Raw genomic sequence first — 20804 nt, forward strand, 5'->3', positions numbered from 1 at the left:
ATGTTTAAATTATGAATTCGCCCATCTAAAGATATGGATTTATTTTATTTTATTGTGGATTTGGATGAAGGGTTAGTGAGTGGGTGTGGGTATAAAGATATGAATTTATTTTATTTTATTGTGGGGCCCACATCTACATGGCACAAAGTAATTAATTAATATTGTTATGTTAGATTTGTTTTGATGACATATGTAGTTGAGTAATTTTATGAGATAATAGGCTAAAATTGAGTGATTTTATTGATATATAGCAAAGTTCAATGATTTTACTACATAGTTTCTCAAAGTTCAATGACCTTTTGAGATATTTTCCCAAAATTCATGTGATCTAGGGGTTTTTTTTCTGCTAAAAATCTTACGAACTTCAGGCTTGGACTATGAGTGCACCACTTTGTTAAAGAATATGGACTATCAGTCCAAATTCTCGCACGATGGAGCTGCTCCACAAGAAGCATTCCAGGACCAGGGCAAACGTTTATAGCATTCCACGAGAATAAACCATCTTTGACTAGTAGAAGTGTTTAATAAATACCACTCCTGATTCAATTGTCAAATGCAAATATAAGTATAAGAGGCCGCTTATGTATTTCGCCTAGTTTTTTCATTATTAACAGATCCTTTTTCTAATTTCACAATGATTCTCTTAACTGGACATTTTTGTTTTTGTGTGACTAGTGTTGAAATTAGAGGAAAAATAAAATCGGGAAAATATCTGGGATTGCTATTAGACCAGTGACATTATTGCTATAACCACTCAAGGATGTGGTGCAGTGGATGAGGCTGCTCCTCCCTTAGTCAAGTTTTCGGGTTCGAGCCCTGGATATGAAAAAATCCTTGGGAGCAATTTTCCCAAATAAGCCCTACGCGGCTCGAATTCGTATTTAGACGGGCTCCAATGTGAGTAGTGGACACCGGGTGAGAAAAAAAAAAGGTGTTATTGTTATAAGTAGTTTCCTTTTTATGATCAGTTTGGACGTTCTGTCAATTGAACCAAATGTCTAGTTTTCACAATAAGGACTAGAACATACATATCCTCGAACTTAAGGGACCATTTGAGTTAAAAAAAATGGAAATCCTCAAAATCATTTTTGGACAACTTAATAGCTTAGTTTTAAAAGGCGTTTTTGGGCGAGGCATACCAAAAATGTCCCGAGGCGTACGTGCTAGGCGTACGCCCCAACCTTGCAAGTGTTTGCCTAGGCGTAAGCCCCAATAGTCTGAGCGTTCATTTGGGGCGCAAGCTCCGAGAACTTTTTCAAATTTGAGCCAAAATTGCTTAATAAATCTTTTTTTAAAAAAATTAAATATCCAAAAGTTAACTCATAGTAAATTCTCAAACTAAAAATCTCAAAAAGTAAAAAAAATTCTAATTGTTTATCCTAATTTCATAATCTTTTCTTTATTGTTTACGGAGTAACAGATACACGTTAGACCTTTATATGCAAAGTGCAAATTACAAAGCAAAGAGTTTTGTCATCCAATTCTTACTATGCTTCCATGCTTGCATTTTCTTCAAATTTTTTATAGCATTTTTCAATTATTTTTTTTTCAAAATAGTTTTCATTTTAGAATTTCTTTTGATATCGCTCTAGTTTAGATACTGTTTTGAAAACTCTATTCTAGCTATTTGTGTTATAATGGGTATTAATTTGTTATATAGTTTTAGATTTTAAAACAATAACTTTATATTATTGTCATTTTTATCTTTGAATTATTAGGATAGAGTATCATTTTTACAACTCTAATTATATTTCATCATAGTTATGCTATTAGTGTAATGCATCTTTACGTCATTCACTTTTTCATGATTTTTCTTTAATGATTCGTGCAACATGTTAATAATACATATATACATTTTTTTTTTATTTTTTTTTTACAATTTTAATGTATTCTTTACTTATATGTTTATTTTACTAATTTATAAAATATTAAAAATTAAAGGGCAACTTATATAAATGACTACATTTTGAGGGGTTTTTTTATTAGGCATAGCTACATTTTAGCTAATTACATTTCGTAGCTACAGTAGATTGTATTCGCGCGATACAGTAGATTATATTCAAAATTCGGATTGTATTCAAAATTCGGCTGAGTCAGATTTCGTTGTATTCAATTCAACTAAGTCGTATTTCAAGTCAAGTGTATTCAACTCAATTGTATTCATTTGTAGCTACTTTTACATTTTATTCAGTTTATTATATGTAAAATCGGATGTATACAAAAAAAAAATCCTTCAAAATACACTCCCAAACACTTAATTTTGCACTAAAAATTAATGAATACACTCAAATACTGAATACAGGAAACAAAATACACCCCAAAAAGAAATAAATACACTCGAATTTGAGATACAAGAAATAAAATACACTTCAAATTCACTGTATTCGTTTGTATACAAAAAGATCTCCTTCGAATACACTCAAATACTGAATACATGAAATAAAATACATCCCAAAAAGAAATAAAATAAACTGTATTTTCCGGTCAGATCTGGAAAATACAATGTATTTTTTGGTCGTCGGAGACTAGAGAGACGGCGGTGGCTCAGATCTGCCCGACGCCTCCGCTGGTAGATCTGGCCGAAAATCGTCTTCCGCCAACTGCTTCCACTGAATCCCCGCCAACTGCTAGATCCGACCTCGACTACCACCACTAAATCTAACTCCGTCCGCCAACCACGGTGGATGCTGCTCCAGAAAAGTAATACAACAAGCTGTTCTACTTAAAAATTTGCTGGTATGATCGAAAGAATATTTCAATCGTTAGGAGATCCTAAAACTTCTTATAGAGACACCAAACGTTAGAGAGAGAAAGTAGACGATAGAGAGAGAGGAGGGTGGCCGGAGCTCGTTCGCCGGAGCTCCGGCGGCGGTCTGGCTGAGAGCAGAAGCAGTCATTTTTTTTTTTATAAATAATAATAATAAGGTATTCTACTTTAAATATATATGTAGCTATTAATTGTATTTAACATATTACTCTTAGCTATAGGATGTAATTATCTAAACTATAGCTACTAAATATAAATATGTACTAGTATTAGTTATGCCACGTACATTTTCCCAAAATTGAATACCCACGGGCTTACGCCCTGTCGAGGCATATGTAAAACGCACACTGCTTAATAATAATGTCAATGCAATTGTCTTTTATCGGATTTGTTTAGGGCCTATTTGGAAAGCCACCCAGGTAATTGGAATTGGGTATAATTACACAGTTTGGCCTATTTGTTTGACCAGGTAATTACACAGTTAGGTGGGAATTGATGTAATTGAGAAGGTGTAATTACACTCTCCAATTCTCAAGAGGGTGGGGTGGGGGGGGGGGGGGTTGAGAATTGGATGTAATTACACCCTGTAATTATAGGTTACCTTTTAGTTTATTTCTTTTTAATTTTATTTTATTTTAATTTCTTTTCTTTTTTAATTTATTTTTTATTTCTATTATTTAATTTAATTTATATTTTATTTTAATTTATTCTTTTTTTTCTGATTTATTTTTTGTTTCTATTATTTAATTTCTTTTTTATTTTTACTTTTTAATTATTTTTATTTTTTAAATATATTTTTATTTTTATAGTATTTATATTTCATTTCCTTTCTTCTCATTCCCAAATTTTACTTCTTGTGACTTCATATAATTGCTCGTATTTTTTTTAGTTTTTTATTTTATTCTTTTAGCATAACCGTGTTAATATTCTAATTTTTGAAACTACATCTTTTAATATTAGAAAGAATGAGTCATTAACAAACTTGGCATATAATAAACATTGTTTTAAAAGGCAGTGTCAGGACTCGCCCCGGGGCTCGCCTCGGGGCAGGGCAGTGGCAAAACGCCCTGGGGCTAACGTGCGGGGCTTAGTTCCTATGAGGCTTACGCCCTAAGCGCCCAACCGTACGCCCTAAACACGCCTAACGCCCAACGCCCAGGGCTCGCCTAACAGTTCTTACACAAATTATATTTTAAATTCCTTAATTAAAATCATTCACCCTCATAATTGTTTAACAAAATAATGATACTTAATAGTTTTTCATCTATAGAAATAGAAGATTGGGTGTAACTCATATAACAAGTCGTAGTATTGGATATTTACTATTTGAGAACGTCGTGAGGGTGAATATCACTTATTTAAAAAAAAAAAAAAAACGCATAGCGGAATTGTACATTTTCACTTGTCATTGGTCATAAGTCCTATGTATCAGAATTATCATATAATTTTATTTTTTGTTCATGAAGAAGTTATGTTTTAATTGTAATATTGATAAATTTTATTGATTATTCGCTTATAGGGAGATAAAATGAATAGTATGATAGTAATAGTGTTTTAAGAAACTGTGTTTTTTTTCGTGTTTGAAAGTCAAATGTTAGAATTGTTTTGCATTTTATAATAGCTTTTATTTCATTGTATTGTTTATACTTGTAAAATTATGTTATATATAATTACAAGTTATAAGCGGTGTATAATGGGCTTTGATCATTTTTTTGTGAGGATCAAGCGCTCGCGCGCTCACACACACACACACATATACATATATACATATATATATACATATATACATATATATATATATATATATATATATATATATATATATATATATATATATATATATTTCATTTATTTACAGTTTTCTTTTATTTTTTTTATGTAATTTTTACATATTTAAAAATATTTAATGTAATTCTATTATTTTAAGAAATACTAAAAATTAAATACTCATGGGGCTTACGCCCCGTGCCTCGAGGCTTACGCCTCGTCGAGGCGTATGTAAAACGCCCCGCCTTGCGCCCCCGCCTTTTAAAACACTGATAATAAGTGACGTTATTAAATAGAATTTCGTTGTGAATGAGGTTATAGACTTATATTTTCCCTTTCTTTTGAATTATAGGAGTATTTACTTATGTTATGTTGAAACTTACTTATATAACGTTGGAATTTGACATAAGAGTATTATGTTAAATTTTTGTCTTTTGGATTTTGAATTTGGATTATATTTTCGATTTTAAAAATATTTGCTTTAGTACTATTGACTTGTTATTTGACATTGCACGATTTTATTTTTCACTTACAGTTGATAGAATTTTGTCAAACATTTGAATAACGTTATGACATTATATTTATAATTTATTTTTTTGTCAAACGTCCAATCCCACGATGTTCTCACAAAAAAGGTATGCGTTTAAGTTTTATAATCAATTAAAATAAAAATATTATTAATTTGAAATTATATATCAATTATTTTTTACAATAGTAGTTACAAATATATGATTATTAATTGACATATTTTCAAGAAACAATGTATTATTAAATAACTAATTTAATATCATTTATAAAGGTACATATTTTTTAAATATTAATTTTAAATTTTTTATAATCAAATGTTATTTTTAAATTAAACTAACTGTGTAATTACACTTGTGCAACCAAACAACACGCTTGTAATTACATTATGACAAACAAACAGGTCATTGTAATTGCAAGGCTGTATAATTACAAGGCTGTGTAATTACTAGGGTAGTAATTACACCAATTCCAATTACCAGGTGGCTTTCCAAACGAGCTTTGAGGCATCATTTGTTTGCACTTATTGGAGGTCTGAATCTGAATGGTTCAGACTTTAAGCCATTAAGTGCATTTGTTTGCATTAAGATCTAAGCACTTATTGAGTCTGAATAGGTCTTAATCATTAAGATCTTAAATAAGGTCTTAATAGCATTAAGAGGTATTTTTGTATGGAAATGTTTTATCACCAGCTCCAGCTCCAACCCCAATCCCAACCCTTCACGTCAACCCCACCCCCACCCACTCTCCATTCCAACCCCACCCATCCACCTCAACCCCACCCCACCACCCACGCACCCTCCACTCCAACCCCCCACTCCCCACCACCAACCCCAATCCCACCCACCCCTACCTCACACCACCCACGCCCACTCCCCACTGCCTCCACCTCCCACCACCAACCCCACCCTCACTCCCCACTCCCCACCACCCCCTACCCCACACCACCCACCTCCACTCCCCACTACCCCCACCTCCTACCACGAACCCCACCCCCCACTACCTCCCACCCCTCACCCCAACCACCCACTCACCCCTCCACCCCCACTCACCACCTACCACGACCACAAAACATCTCCACCATTACTAGTGAACATAAATGTTTTATTTTTTTTTATCAAATTATATTTTATTTTATTAAATTTGTATTTATTTTCTACTAGTTAGTTACTTTTTAATTTGAATTGTATATTTATTATGTTTAAATAAATACATTATGCACATTCAAATATTGAAAAACAAACAGTCTTTAATCATTCAATATTCAGACCTAGAGACAACATCTTAATCATTTAGATGTGCATTCAGATTCAGACGTCTTAATCTTAATGAACACAAATGAGGCCTTAATGTTTTATGCTGTTATTATGGATAACTAATTTAATTAATTGATAGAATTGAAAAAACAAGTTGGTAAAGGAAAAAGTAGAATTCTTTCCCGGTTCAGTAGGCTGCTGTGACATTTTCCGTTTCCCTCTCCATTGCCTCTTCAACTACAAAATCACAGTGTCTCAATTGAACGATCAAGATGGCGTTATCGACAAATCGAACGGCGATTAATCACCTCCTAAAACCTTTAACCGTCTCCACGCGCCACCTCTCCTCGGCAACCATAACCATAGAAACAAGCCTCCCATTCACCCCACACAAAATCGATCCTCCTTCACGCGCCGTCGAAACAAACCCTAAGGAACTCATGAAATTCTTCAACGACATGGCGTTAATGCGGCGAATGGAAATAGCAGCAGATTCGCTTTACAAAGCCAAACTCATCCGTGGTTTCTGCCACCTTTACGATGGACAAGAAGCCGTTGCTATAGGTATGCAAGTGAAAATTATGCTGTCTATTTTTGAAAATATTTACGCCCAGGGGCAACAACAACAACATACCTAGTGTGATTCCACACGCAGACCTTATTTCTACCTTCTTGGGGGCTAGAGAGGCTGTTGGATTCTTGGGGGCTAGAGAGGCTGTTTCCAATGGACTCAATGCAGAAATGCAAGAGAAGATAAGACAACAAAATATCAACATACAAAACCGCTAAAAAAAGGAAAAAATACATTAAGTGGGAAATGTTCCCTAGTCCTCTGGGTAAATAACTCACCTTTTAACCAACTGCATCATTTAGCCTTCTTGTAGCATGGGTGCCAGCAAATAATATTATACAACCCAACATACTCCGTCCACCCCAATTTATGTAACACCATTTGACTTGGCATGGAGTTTGAGAAAGAAAGAAAAGACTTTTGACATTTGTAGTCCAAAACAAGCCTTAGATATTTGTGTGTCTGTAAATCAATCTCATAAAGCTAAAAGTATAGAAAATTGACATTCTTTTTGGGACAGACTAAAAAGTAAAGTGTGCCACATAAATTGGGACAGAGGGAGTAATATATTATACCTACATATTCATATTTTCAGTTTACATTCGCATAACCAACTTTTTGGTGCTTATATACACGGTTTACAACATTATACAACATATACACTTACGTTAAACGATGTGTCCACCTTGTATAAAAGTGTATAATAGTGTATAAGAGGTGTTTAAGGAAAAACTGGGCTAAATCGGGTAATTAAGGAAAAACTGAGCTAAACCAAAAACGGAGCTAAATCGTGTATATATTCTTTCCCATTAGACATAGAGGGAAATTACGCCCTATGTCTATTTTTGAAAATATTTATGCCACGTAGCCCATCTATTTTTGAAAATATTTATGCCACGTAGCCCATACTTTGTTTATAAACGCCCGATTTAGCCATATTTGTGTGTAAACACCCTTTATACACTATTATGCACTTTGTACAAGGTTGATACATTATGTATAATGCTTTCCCAACCAGGTATAATATTGTATAATGTTGTATATTGAGCTACGTGGCGTAAATATTTTCAAAAGGTGTATATTTTGGAGGATCTCTAGCGTTTCCACACTTCGTGGAGGTGCTTCACCTATTGAAAAACCCTCACTTGTCATTAGAGATGTCAAATTGGGCGGGTCAAAATGAGCTGAGTTCACAAATGGATGTGTTATTGACCTGCCCAAAAGTTACTTGGGCTGAAATGGGCTAAAATGCGGATCATAACCCAACACACTCAATTTTTACTAAGTTTTAGTTCCTTTATTTGTTCTTTAATAATTTTTTAGTACCGAATAAACTATTTTCTTTCTTTATTATGGCTATATATAACATATTAAATAAGAAAAATGTCTTTTTGAAACAATTTTTACAAGATTTCTCATGGGTCAATTTGGGCGGCACATCAACCCAACTTTTTATGGGCTGAGCTAATAATTGGGCGGGTCATGTTTTCATGGGCTGATTTTGCCACCCTACTTGTCAGGTATGGAAGCTGCAATTACGAAAAAGGACTGTATAATTACGGCTTATAGAGATCATTGTATATTCCTTGCACGTGGTGGAGGGTTACATGAGTCATTTGCGGAGTTAATGGGGAGGAAAGATGGTTGTTCTAAAGGGAAAGGAAGTTCGATGCATTTTTATAAAAAGGAGAGTGCATTTTATGGAGGTCATGGAATTGTAGGTGCTCAAGTTCCTTTAGGTATTGGACTTTCATTTGCGCAGAAATATTCGAAAGAGGAGCATGTTACTTTTGCGATGTATGGTGATGGTGCTGCTAATCAAGGACAATTGTTTGAAGCTTTGAATATGGCTGCTTTATGGGATCTGCCTGCCATTCTAGTCTGCGAGAATAATCATTGTAAGAACTATACTACTGTTTTTCCTGGTTTTGTATTTGTTTGGATGGTTGTTATATATCGTTTCATAATGTATTGTATTGTGTTGCGTTGTGTTGTACTGTATTGTTTTGATGAATATAGAATTTGGATAGATTGTATCGTTTTCCATCGTTACGTAATGCCACACATCAACAATTTGAAGGATAAACCTACAAGAAAAGTAGGGTACAGGGTAAAGCTATTATAAAAAGGTAAGGTAAAGGATAAAATAAGATTTTAAATAATAAGCAAAGACAAAATGAGAAGCAAAAAAGATAACGATGCGATCGCACCAAATCCATCGTTACACAACATGGGGCTTTTCATCGTTACATAACGATGGATTTAACAATACTACAACAAGGAATAGTATAAATGTATGTGTGCTTTATATTCTAATGAAGTGGAGTAGTAGATTTGTTGATATTTTGTGGTGCAAGTTTAGTACTACAATAGCATTTGATGTTCATGAAAAGAAAAAACTTATTGGTTCCTCATATAAGTTGTTACAAAAAAAATTGTGGCTAAGCGCCTAGTATTATGTGTGATTGCTTTTGTTGATGCAGATGGAATGGGGACAGCGGAATGGAGGGCTGCAAAGAGTTCAGCCTATTACAAAAGAGGGGATTATGTTCCTGGTTTAAAGGTAACACTCAGTCACATCTTGCAAATCCATTGTTATGATTTGTAGACATAATTTAGATGTTCCCTTTTTTACTTTATGTGTTAAGTAGGTACCAAAGACAACATTTGACATAAGATGTCTAGAATGACCAACTTCTCTTCAATTTGAAGTCTGGAATATATGCTGTTAGATGAGAATTAAAATGTTGCTTTTGCAACTGTAATTTTTTATCGTAACTTAAAGATAATATAGCATAGAAAGAGTAGCAGCATTCTCCTCATTTTTTACCATTAATGTCAACGTTAGAATAGAAATTCTTTAACCCTGTAGTTGTTTTATTGTGAATATATTCATAAGACATTTATATAATCCATCATTATTAGGTTATTGGTTCAGCAAGATGCTTTAGAACTCCATAGAAAAATTATGCAGTTTTCTTACACCTCAACTAATCCACTCGGTACTTGTAACCTCTCACACAGTTTCTTGTTTGTATCATAAACATTGGTATTCTTTGCCACCCACATCTCCAACATAGAAGGAAAAAAGTAGGGGGGAAAAAAAAAAGAAAGGAAAAAACTTTCTCCTATTGCCAAGATAAAGACCCAATGTGATCATCCTAAGTGAGAATTGATAAAAAGACTCAGAAAGGATTTAAGAGTATGCTAACAATGTTGTTCATTTTGATGTTTCAAAACAGGTGGATGGTATGGATGCCCTTGCCGTAAAACAAGCATGCAAATTTGCCAAGGAACATGTCCTCAAGAATGGACCAATTGTAAGAACATAGCATGCCTAAATTCCAGGATTGATATGCAGTTTCATTTCACACTTTCTTTTGTGATAAAAGGTCATGTGTACGTATGGCGAAAGATGTTTTAAACGCTAGATATTAGATACTCTTGGGGCTTCATAGATATTTCCACAAATTTAAATGATTGGCTAGGTTGAGACAAGTAATATGGAGAAAAGTGGCATGGCATGAGAAGAACTGAATGTGAGATGCTAGACATTTCAAATCACATGGCTTAACAGTCGCGATATAGTCTTCTTTTACATAATTCTAGTTTCTTGACGTGATACTATTCCGTATTTTCTGATTCTTTGTTTGACCTATGTGTTTCATGGTCATAGAGGCCCCCTTTAGGAGCACAAGAAAGTCCATCGGTTTGCCAGAGATAATTCTTTTCTTCTCTGCTCTCCTTTCTTCTTTAAGAGAAGTTTTGAAAAGATGTGTTCCACTATATTTATGCTAGTACTTCTTTTAATGTTGAAAGGAGGAAAGTGGCTGGAAAGATACGGATGAGATGCTAGACCTTTCAAATCAGATGGCTTAACAGTCATTGTATTTTCTTCATTTCCATAAAACATTCTATTGTTTTGACATGGTGCTTTTCCGTGTTTTATGGTTGTGCATTTCATAGTTTTTAGGAGCATAAGAAAGTTCATCGCCTTGTTAGAGATAATTCTTTTCTTTTCTCTGCTCCTTTTTTCTTTAAGAGAAACTTTGAATTTTGTGATTCACAAAAAGAACTGACATTACTGATAACTAATCCTTCCATTACCAGTTTGTATTATGATGCATATCCATCTTTTTCCGGTAATAGTGTGGTTTTATGGTAGAATCATGTCATTGTTTGTTGAATGCTAAATTAGTTCCATCAGTTCTTTCAAAAAATTTAGGTAAAATGCATAGATAGCCCCTTAAAGTTTCCACCGATGGACACCTTTGCTATCATAGCTGTCACGGGGGTAAATTTTTTGTGCCTGAGGTTTGTCCCTGTGCGGCAGTTGAGTCCCGCACTACCAATTTGCAACAAAAGTAAAGAACAAAAAACAATGCGGAAAATTCCCAACCTTTGTATTAATCACACAATACAAAAAGGAAACTCGGTATGATCACATTTTGACCATAGGCCACTTCTACAAGATCACAAGTTAAGCAATGCTGCTCTAAGACTTCCCTAAGCTTTAGCCCCTTTTCTACTTGGAACACTTTTAGAAACTCTCACGTTTCTTTGTAGTTCGCCTTCTGAAATTCTCTTACGAAATTCCCACACCCAAAATCTGTCCAAGTCCAAAGCTAAAAGGAGAAATCTGATGCTAATGAACAGTTGACAACGCCAACTGCTTAGGACATTTAAATTTCAAATTCAAAGGCTACAAGGATAATGTCACATGGCTACAGGCAGTTACAAACAAAAGAAGCCGCCAACTGCGTTGCATGTGCTTGCTGCCTGACTGCCTGCTGTGCGCCCAAGGCTTGCTTGGCGCCAAGCCTTCGCGCCTTGACACCGCCTCCTGCATATGCCATGGCCGTGCACTTGCTGCCCATGAATTTGCCGCATGGCCACTGCCAATGCGAGTATCGTGTCCCTTGTGCATGCTTTGATCGAGTTTCAACCTTCTTGTGCCAACTCTTGTTTTAGCCGTGCCATTCCTTAACTTTTTCTTTACCTTGCCTTTGCCATTAACTTGCCTTGATTTGCCACAACTTTGCCCGACCTTGGAACCCAGCACGCGCTATAGTGCCCATGTCAATGCCGCTCGGCACCAATGACATGCCATGTCGTATGCCCGCCGCACCCGACTTTTCCATACAACTTGTTGTTAAGAATGCCACCCCCGTTGTTCCACATGTTGATTTTACCCGCACATAGGCCAATGACAAGGTCATCATGCCAAATCCTTGACACAACCGTGCCACACCCGAGGTCAAAGACCCAGGCCCCTAAAGGTAACCCTATAGATACTTTTTATTGGATTAAGGGGTCGTTTGGTAGGAGGTATAGGAGGGGCTGGATTATTAATCCAATGGGATTGGAATTAATTCTATGTTTGGTTGGTGGGATAACCTTTTTGATATCCCAATCCAATCCCATGTAGATGGGATAAAAGGTGGGATAAGGTGGGATTAGTAATCCCACGTAAAGGGTGGGATTAGTAATCCCACGTAAAGGGTGGGATTAGTAATCCCACCCAATCCCATCTACATGGGATAACTTATCCTCCTACCAAACGACCCCTAAGTGTGCCTTGTGCTCACCCTGATCTGACCTGACGACAACAACAACAACAACATACCCAGTGTAATCCCACAAGTGGGGTCTGGGGAGGGTAGAGCGTACACAAACCTTACACACGTGAAATACAATTTCCATTTAGCACGTTGGTTTGTACTTATCTCAACCGTTAAAAATACAGGAATTTACTTATTTACCCTTAAATTACACAATCTATCCATTCCATTAACACTGACCCACCTCCTCCCTTGGCTAAATAAATATCCTCTAGGACACATTCCTGTCCACAGATACACTACATCATTCACCACCATGTAAACTATTGAAACTATCAGGAGTACGAATCAATAAATTCTTATTAGCACTCCATAATTCAGAAAAAAAGGGTGAAGATTTTTAGCAAGAAGAAAGGGCTTCTTGTATTTCTGAATGAATATACAATCCATAAGAATGGATACTTATACATGAGTTCTAAGACTAAATAAGGAAAGACAATATTACACAATCAATTCCTAATCATTCACATCAATACAATATATTCCTAAAATTAAACTATCAATCTTAATCATCAATATCAAATCAACATCTCAATCTTAGTCATTAATACCAAATCAACACTCCCCCTCAAGTTGGTGCAAAGATGTCGCACATGCCCAACTTGCAAACCAGTGTATGAAAAGTCCGTTTGTTAAGGCCTTTAGTAAACACATCAGCTAGTTGTTTTTCTGATGACACGTGGAATAAACTCAAGACACCACCTGTGACTTTTTCTTTGATGAAGTGTCGATCAATTTCATCGTGCTTTGTTCGGTCATGCTGGACTGGATTTCGAGCTATACTGATTGCAGCCTTGTTGTCACAATACAAGGAAAGTTTCCTTTTTTCAGACAATCTCAATTCTTCTAGTAACTTTTGTAACCACAAAAGTTCGCAAACACCCTGGGCCATAGCTCTATATTCTGCCTCCGCACTTGATCTAGCAACTACACTTTGCTTCTTGCTTCTCCAAGTGACCAAGTTTCCTCCTACGAGTGTACAGTAACCGGATGTAGACCTTCTGTTATCTAAAGACCCAGCCCAATCTGCATCGGTAAAGGCTTCTATTTGGAGGTGACCATGTCTGGAGTAAAGTAGACCTTTTCCTGGAGCAGACTTCAGATACCGCAAGATGTGAAAGACAGCTTGTATATGAGGATCTCGAGGATCATGCATAAATTGACTCACTAGGCTGACTGAATAGGCTATGTCTGGTCTAGTGTGAGAGAGATAAATGAGTCTTCCAACTAGCCTCTGATATCTCTCTTTATCAACTGACTTTCCAACTCCGCTTTGTAGTTTGTGATTGCTTTCAATGGGTGATTCTGCTGGTTTGCAACCTGTCATACCTGTTTCTTTCAAGAGATCCAGAATATACTTTCTTTGAGAAATAAAGATTCCTCTTTTTGATCTAGCAACTTCAATTCCCAAGAAGTACTGCAATTTTCCTAGATCCGTGATCTCAAATTCCTGTGCCAACAACTTCTTCAATCGGGTCATCTCCTCTTTGTCACAACATAAACTACGAGAAGAGTGAGTTTACCCTTTAAATGTCGTATAAAAAGGGTGTGATCCGCATTGCTTTGTTGGTAACCAAAGGAGATCATTGTTTTATAGAGTCTGTCAAACCAAGCTCTAGGAGATTGCTTCAATCCGTACAAGGCTTTCTTCAGTCTGCATACCTTTCCTTGACTTTGTTCAGTACCAAAACCAGGAGGAATCTCCATGTACACCTCTTCTTCTAAGTCTCCATGAAGAAATGCATTCTTCACATCAAACTGTTGCAAGTCCCAGTCAAGATTAGCTGCACAAGATAGAAGAATTCTAATAGTATTCATTTTTGCAACAGGAGCAAATGTCTCTTGATAATCCACTCCAAAAGTCTGAGTGAATCCTTTAGCCACCAATCTTGCTTTGAACCTTTCAATGGAACCATCAACTTTATGTTTTACAGTGAAGACCCATTTGCAACCAACCAACTTCTTGTCTGGTGGTGATGCGACAAGTTCCCAAGTCTCATTCTTTGATAAGGCCTTCATTTCTTCCATCATAGCTTGCTTCCACTTAGAATCTGCAAAAGCTTCCCTCCAATTCTGGGGAATAGACACAGAAGAAATAGACAAGGAAAAGGCTCTATAGGAGGGCGATAAAGAATTATAGGAAATAAAGTTAGATAAAGGGTGTTGAGTGCAAGATCTGACTCCTTTCCTGTGAGCAATAGGCAAATCTAACTCATTGGGAAGTATAGATAATTCACCAGAAGAAGAAGGTTCGGCTTCGGCAGGTTGCATGATGGCTTCTTCTGCTCTATTTCTCCTTGAGTAAGTAATCAAATCAGGCCTATCCAAACGCCCAACAGTCTCCCCCTGAATTCTTTCACTTTCTCTTATGGCAGTAGTTTCAATAGTCTCCCCCTGAATTCTTTCTCCAATTTCACTTTCCCTTGTGGCAGTAGTTTCAACAATAGAACTAGGAAAAACCATCTCTTCTTCCTTATAATTCTCCCCTTGAAGAGGTGATGGTGTAATACTGAAATAGGGCTCAGATTCCCGAAAGGTAACATCCATACTGACAAAGAATCTCCTAGAAGGAGGGTGATAACATTTTTACCCTTTCTGTGTTGGAGAATACCCAATAAAAACACATTTAAGAGCTCTAGGTTCAAGTTTCCCAGAGTTCCTAGCGTGAACAAAGCAAACACACCCAAATATCTTTGGAGGAACAGTATAGTCATTTTTACCCTTTAAAGCTTCTAAAGGACTCCGGAAATTAAGAGTTTTAAGTGGCATTCTATTGATAAGGTAGGCAGCTACTAGAATGGCATCCCCCCAGTAAGGCTTCGGCAGATTCATAGTAAACAAAAGAGATCTTGCTACTTCTAACAAATGCCTATTTTTTCTTTCAGCAACCCCATTTTGTGCACTAGTATAAGGACAACTAGTTTGATGCATTATCCCAAAAGACTCCAAGTAAGCTCCAAAAGTTTTATCCATGTATTCTGTGCCATTGTCAGTTCGAAATATCTTTATCTTAGCCTCAAACTGAGTACAAATCATCTTATGAAATGACTTAAAACAGGAGAAAACTTCACTTTGGGCTTTTAACAGATATACCCATGTCATTCTAGTGCAACAATCGATAAAAGTAACAAACCATCGACTACCAGACAAAGAAAGTGTTTGAGTAGGACCCCAGACATCAGAATGAATAGTCGAAAAGGGAATTGTGCTTTTATTGTCACTCAGAGGATAAGAGTTTTTAGTGTGCTTGGCATATTCACATGCATCATAAGACAAAGATTCAAACTCAGTTCTAGAAAATAAACCATGGTATAACTTTTTTAAAGCAAAAAAAGATGGGTGTCCCAACCGTCTATGCCACTGTATTATTTCTCGGTTGACATCCTTATTTCCTACAAAAAAGGCCTGACCAGAGTCTCGAGTTTCATCGATCAAATATAAGCCATCATGCAATCTACCACTGCCAATCTTCTTCCCTGTATGAAGGTCTTCAAAAACACAATAATCAGGAAAGAATCTGACACTACTGTTTAGTTCTTTGGTGATAGCGCTAACAGATAATAGGTTAATAGGAAAATCAGGCACATGAAGAATGGATGATAAGGTAATATCAGGAGTACAAAAGATTGAACCTGTTCCAGAGACAGGGGTTAGGGAGTCATTGGCTATTCTGACATAATCTCCTTTGGGACTAGGAGAGTAATTTTGAAGGCCTTTAGAAGAGCCTGTCATGTGTCTATTCGCACCAGAATCAATAATCCAACAATTAAGCTGAGCATTAAAAGCAATACCTGACTGCACATAATTGGGGCTAGCAACATTAGAAGAGCCAAGTTTGTTCAGAAGACGGCGAAGATATTGAACTTCATCTTGAGACAAAGTCTCTCCAGAAGTAGTGTCACCCATATTATCTGGAGGGGAAGGGTTAGAATAGGCCTATGACCCGAGAACTGAAAAACAAAATTCCAGAAAAAAATCGCCGGAAAGTTAGCTGCCACGCCGGAATCCTAATTCCGGTCTTGGTCACTACCCAGTGTAATCCCACAATAGTGGGGTCTGGGGAGGGTAAGATGTACGCAGCCTTACCCCTACCTGGGTAGGGAGGCTGTTTCCGATTGACCCTCGGCAACCCTCCTCCTTTATCCTAATTCCGGTGATCGGAAAAAAATCAAAACTGATAGGGATAGGCTCAGAATGTTCCAGCGACCCAACAGAGAAAAATAATCCAGAAACGAACTGAACGGGAGGAGTTTTTTGTGCGGACAGCCACAAAGAGAGAGAAAAACTCGACCTCTTTGATAAAACACGGAACCTTAGTGCTGCGAAGGAGAAAACTCACCTCAAAAAGGCAGCAATGGCTCTGATACCATGAAGATTTTTAGCAAGAAGAAAGCGCTTCTTGTATTTCTGAATGAATATACAATCCATAAGAATGGGTACTTATACATGAGTTCTAAGACTAAATAAGGAAAGACAATATTACACAATCAATTCCTAATCATTCACATCAATACAATATATTCCTAAAATTAAGCTATCAATCTTAATCATCAATATCAAATCAACATCTCAATCTTAGTCATTAATACCAAATCAACAAAGGGCAACAAGAACAAGCTAGCGAGTGCACACTACAACTGAACCACATATAAGTAAAAACTAGATTCAAGCATTAATTCCAAACATCACACTGAGTAAATTGGTTAATATAAGAACTCTTGTTAACAAGAACAGCGCATAAATCAAAGTGACGATACAACATTTCACAATATCTGCACCTGTGCCTAATTGATCTACACCTATACAACAGTCCTTTCGTGAATTAGAAACGCGAAGTATTAAAGCTTCCATGTAATTCACAAGAGACCATCCATGGCCTTTGATGCCTCAGTTCTCACAGTGTTTCAGGCTTCACCTATTCCAGTTGGATTAATCCCTGTTTGGAAAATCGGTTTCTGGTTGAAGGTTCCAGTGAGTTCTTGTCTGATTCCGGCTTTACCGATCGAAAGAAATTTAGGGAATTTGAAGATAAACATTAAGTGGGTTTTGTTGAGAACTCAAAATTACAAAAGGGAATATTTTTTAGAAAAGTATTGGTTTGATTTTATAGAAAAGCTGGAAGATGGATTTGTTGAAGGTGAATAGGGATGAATTTAAGATTTAGAAATGAAGAAAGCAGGAGAGCCCGGGGGGGGGGGGGGGGGGGGGGTTGAGGTTATGGCGGAAGGTTCTGTTAGAGCTTTTAAAGTTTTATGATTTCAGGTTTGTCCTGTTGGGATCTTCTTTGTTGCTGCTTCTATGATGGGGTTTAATTTGTTATTTTGGTTTGTGGATGGTATAGGATGAAGTAGACCTGGGGTTTGGACCTTCTCTCTCTCTCTCTCTCTCTTTTTTTTAGTTATTTTATTTTGTGCTAATTCATTTTATCTTGCGATACACGTGAAATTTTTGATTTGTTCTTCGGGTGTCACGACATACATGTGCCACCAGGATAGTTAAAGTGTCTATCTGGTAGTTGGTGGTAACATTAAGAGCTATCCATGTATTTTGCCAAAATTTTATTTCATTTTTTGCTCATGTCATTGTTTGTTGAAGTTGTTGCAAATTCAATTTGTTTAGTCAATCTATTGATTTCATTCTTTCCATATCATGGCAATTTGATGTTTGCCCTTTTTATTTGGTCCAGATTCTTGAAATGGACACCTACAGGTACCATGGTCACTCCATGTCTGATCCTGGAAGCACCTACCGTACACGTGACGAGATTAGTGGCATTCGACAGGTTAATAATATTCTTTAGACTTTCTGACATATCTGAACTTGCAGATGACTCGTGAAGTATCTTGATAAAGTTATCTTTCAACTTTGCAGGAACGTGATCCTATTGAGAGAATTAGGAAACTCATATTAGCCCATGATATAGCCACTGAGAAGGAGCTGAAGGTAAGTTTTAATGTCATAATGGAGTTTGAAACCTGGAAAACCATATAGGTTAGTTTTAATGTCATAATGAAGTTTGAAACCTGGTAAACCATATAACCAACAACAGATTGAGTGTGGCTCTTGACCTATAAAATGCTGCTAAACTATCTTTTTCCTGCTTATTCTCCTGTCCAGGATATCGAGAAAGAAAAGAGGAAAGTGGTAGATGAAGCCATTGCTAAAGCAAAGGTGATAAGAATGATGCCATTTTTTCTAATTCGTCATGATTCTAGAATTGTAGAAATTGTCTTAAAGCATAATGGCTGATTAATGATTTGCTCATATTTATTTTCAGGAGAGCCCCATGCCTGACCCTTCTGAACTGTTCACCAATGTATATGTGAAAGGGTTTGGAGTTGCGGTGCGCACATGTTTTCATCCAGCATTTTACCCCTGTTATACTATACTAATAGAAGATACCTCCATAACTCTAATTACAGCCATTTAATTGTCGTAATGGTAATAAAAGTAGTTTAAGAATGCTAGAGAGCCTGTTTGTTAAAAAAAAAAAAAGTTAGAGAGCTTAAAGCTACCCTCACCCCCCCCCCCCCCCCCCCCCCCCCGCCCCAAAAAAACAATAACAACAACAACCCAGTGAAATCCCACAACGTGGTGTCTGGGAGGGTAGAGTGTACGCAGACCTTACTCCTACCAAGGTAGGACGGCTGTTTCCGAAAGACCCTCGGCTCAATAGAAAGCATAAAAAGAGGTCAGATAAGGCCAAGAAATTCAAAGCGATATGGAAATGAAAATAACGAAAGCGACTAAGCCATGATGAAGCAGTTTGCAAAGGGGCAGTAGCTATCACAGATAAAATAAGATAATCAAAGTACATATAGTAGCAGAAATCAAAGCACAAGAACTTATATCGTGATAATGCGACTAATAATATGAAAGGATAAACGATACTATCTACTAGCCTTCTACCCTAATATGAGTCCTCCATACTCTTCTATCTAAGGTCATGTCCTCGGTAAGCTGTAACTGCACCATGTCCTGTCTAATCACCTCTCCCCAATACTTCAAGCTTGATCCTCAATATTTAATTTAAGAGCATGTGAGAATAATATTGTACGGTATATTGGAGTGGCAAACACAGTTATTGGTCCTCAAGTAAGGGAGATCGTTATGAGCAAATTGAAAGAGAACTTGTCCCACATAAAACTTTCCTTATCTCCAAAAGACAAAAAAAAGGAGAGAGAACTTGTCCTACATTGATTTACATATTTTGTTCTCCTTATTATCGGTTAGTCATTTGAGTTAGGCTTTCTAATTTGGCCTATATCAATTGGTAGCAGAGCGAAACTTAGGTTTGGGAAGTGACATATATAGTACAGTAGAAAAAAGTGATTTGCTTTGTAACAGGGAGGTGGAAATTGTTATTACACAGAGTAATAGAAATAAAGAATGTTCTATAAAAGATGGTCTTTTTGAAGGACAAGTCTGTTTTTGAGTGAATCACTAGCTTCTGAATGTTTAAATGGACAGACTGATAGGGGGTATGCTTTTCAGGTCTTTGGAGCAGATAGGAAAGAAGTCAGAGCCACACTTCCATGAGGCAAAGCATATGGTTGCAATTTTTGATTGTGTTGCTTGGATGCTGGAGAGAGAGAGAGAGATAACTGCAAGAGAGCAATATGTCTGATGACAAAGGCTTGAGTTTCTTCTGATTGCGTATAAATATTGAAATGGCTTGTCTTTATTGTAGGAAATGGTTCTTTGTTTATGTTTTTTGGCTCTTGCTGCAGATACTTGGCCTATGAATTTTTTTGTACACGATTGCAATTTCATATAGCAATAAAATTGAGCATGCAACCACGTATTTGCAGCTTGTGCTGTTTGGTACTCTTTTAACATTATTACCTCAATTTATTTTAATCATGGTGCGTCTGAATGTTTGTTAGAGTTCTTTATTTGAGGGAAGAGCCATGAAGTATTCTGTGCTTGCTATTTGGTGTTTGAGGTAGGGAGTGAAGGTAAGAAGGAAGTTGATTTACGATTGGATCAGGTTTGCTTGAAATGTCGAATTTCAGTTAAATGCTTTCCAACTTCTTGGTGTGCAAAATGGAAATATCTCCCTGCAAAAGTTGTTTTCTAAGCCAAGGATTACACTTTACAAATTTGTTATTTTAGTAGAGCTACCTCCCCTGCAATTGTTGAAAATATTCGATAGTTTTCTATTTCTCCTACAGACTATGTAAATAGATTCAACTGTCCACTTTACCTTACACTTCACTTCAAATCCCCATTGTGTTTTTTTTTTCCTCCTGCTAACACTCGTATCTCCCTATTTGCATGTACTCAATAACTTATTT

At 36.5% G+C, this 20804-nt stretch overlaps 1 protein-coding gene across 2 annotated transcripts; it reads left to right on the top strand.

Annotated features, from left to right (window-relative positions):
- The first annotated feature begins 6451 nt into the window (after window positions 1-6451).
- Window positions 6452-20307, top strand: LOC132613769 (pyruvate dehydrogenase E1 component subunit alpha, mitochondrial-like). 2 transcript variants are annotated; one of them, XM_060327987.1, is made up of 9 exons: window positions 6454-6879; window positions 8407-8784; window positions 9370-9449; window positions 10129-10206; window positions 18194-18289; window positions 18379-18450; window positions 18625-18678; window positions 18785-18850; window positions 20002-20307. In XM_060327987.1, the coding sequence occupies exons 1-9, from the start codon at window positions 6588-6590 to the stop codon at window positions 20044-20046; spliced, it is 1161 nt and encodes a 386-aa protein (XP_060183970.1). In that variant the 5' UTR covers window positions 6454-6587; the 3' UTR covers window positions 20047-20307. The 2 variants fall into 2 exon arrangements, with proteins under 2 accessions (XP_060183971.1, XP_060183970.1); XM_060327988.1 differs by lacking the exon at window positions 18785-18850 and having other exon boundaries at window positions 6452-6879.
- Window positions 20308-20804: the final 497 nt, after the last annotated feature.

The sequence above is a fragment of the Lycium barbarum genome, chromosome 10, assembly GCF_019175385.1.
Source record: "Lycium barbarum isolate Lr01 chromosome 10, ASM1917538v2, whole genome shotgun sequence".
Lineage (NCBI taxonomy): Eukaryota > Viridiplantae > Streptophyta > Magnoliopsida > Solanales > Solanaceae > Lycium > Lycium barbarum.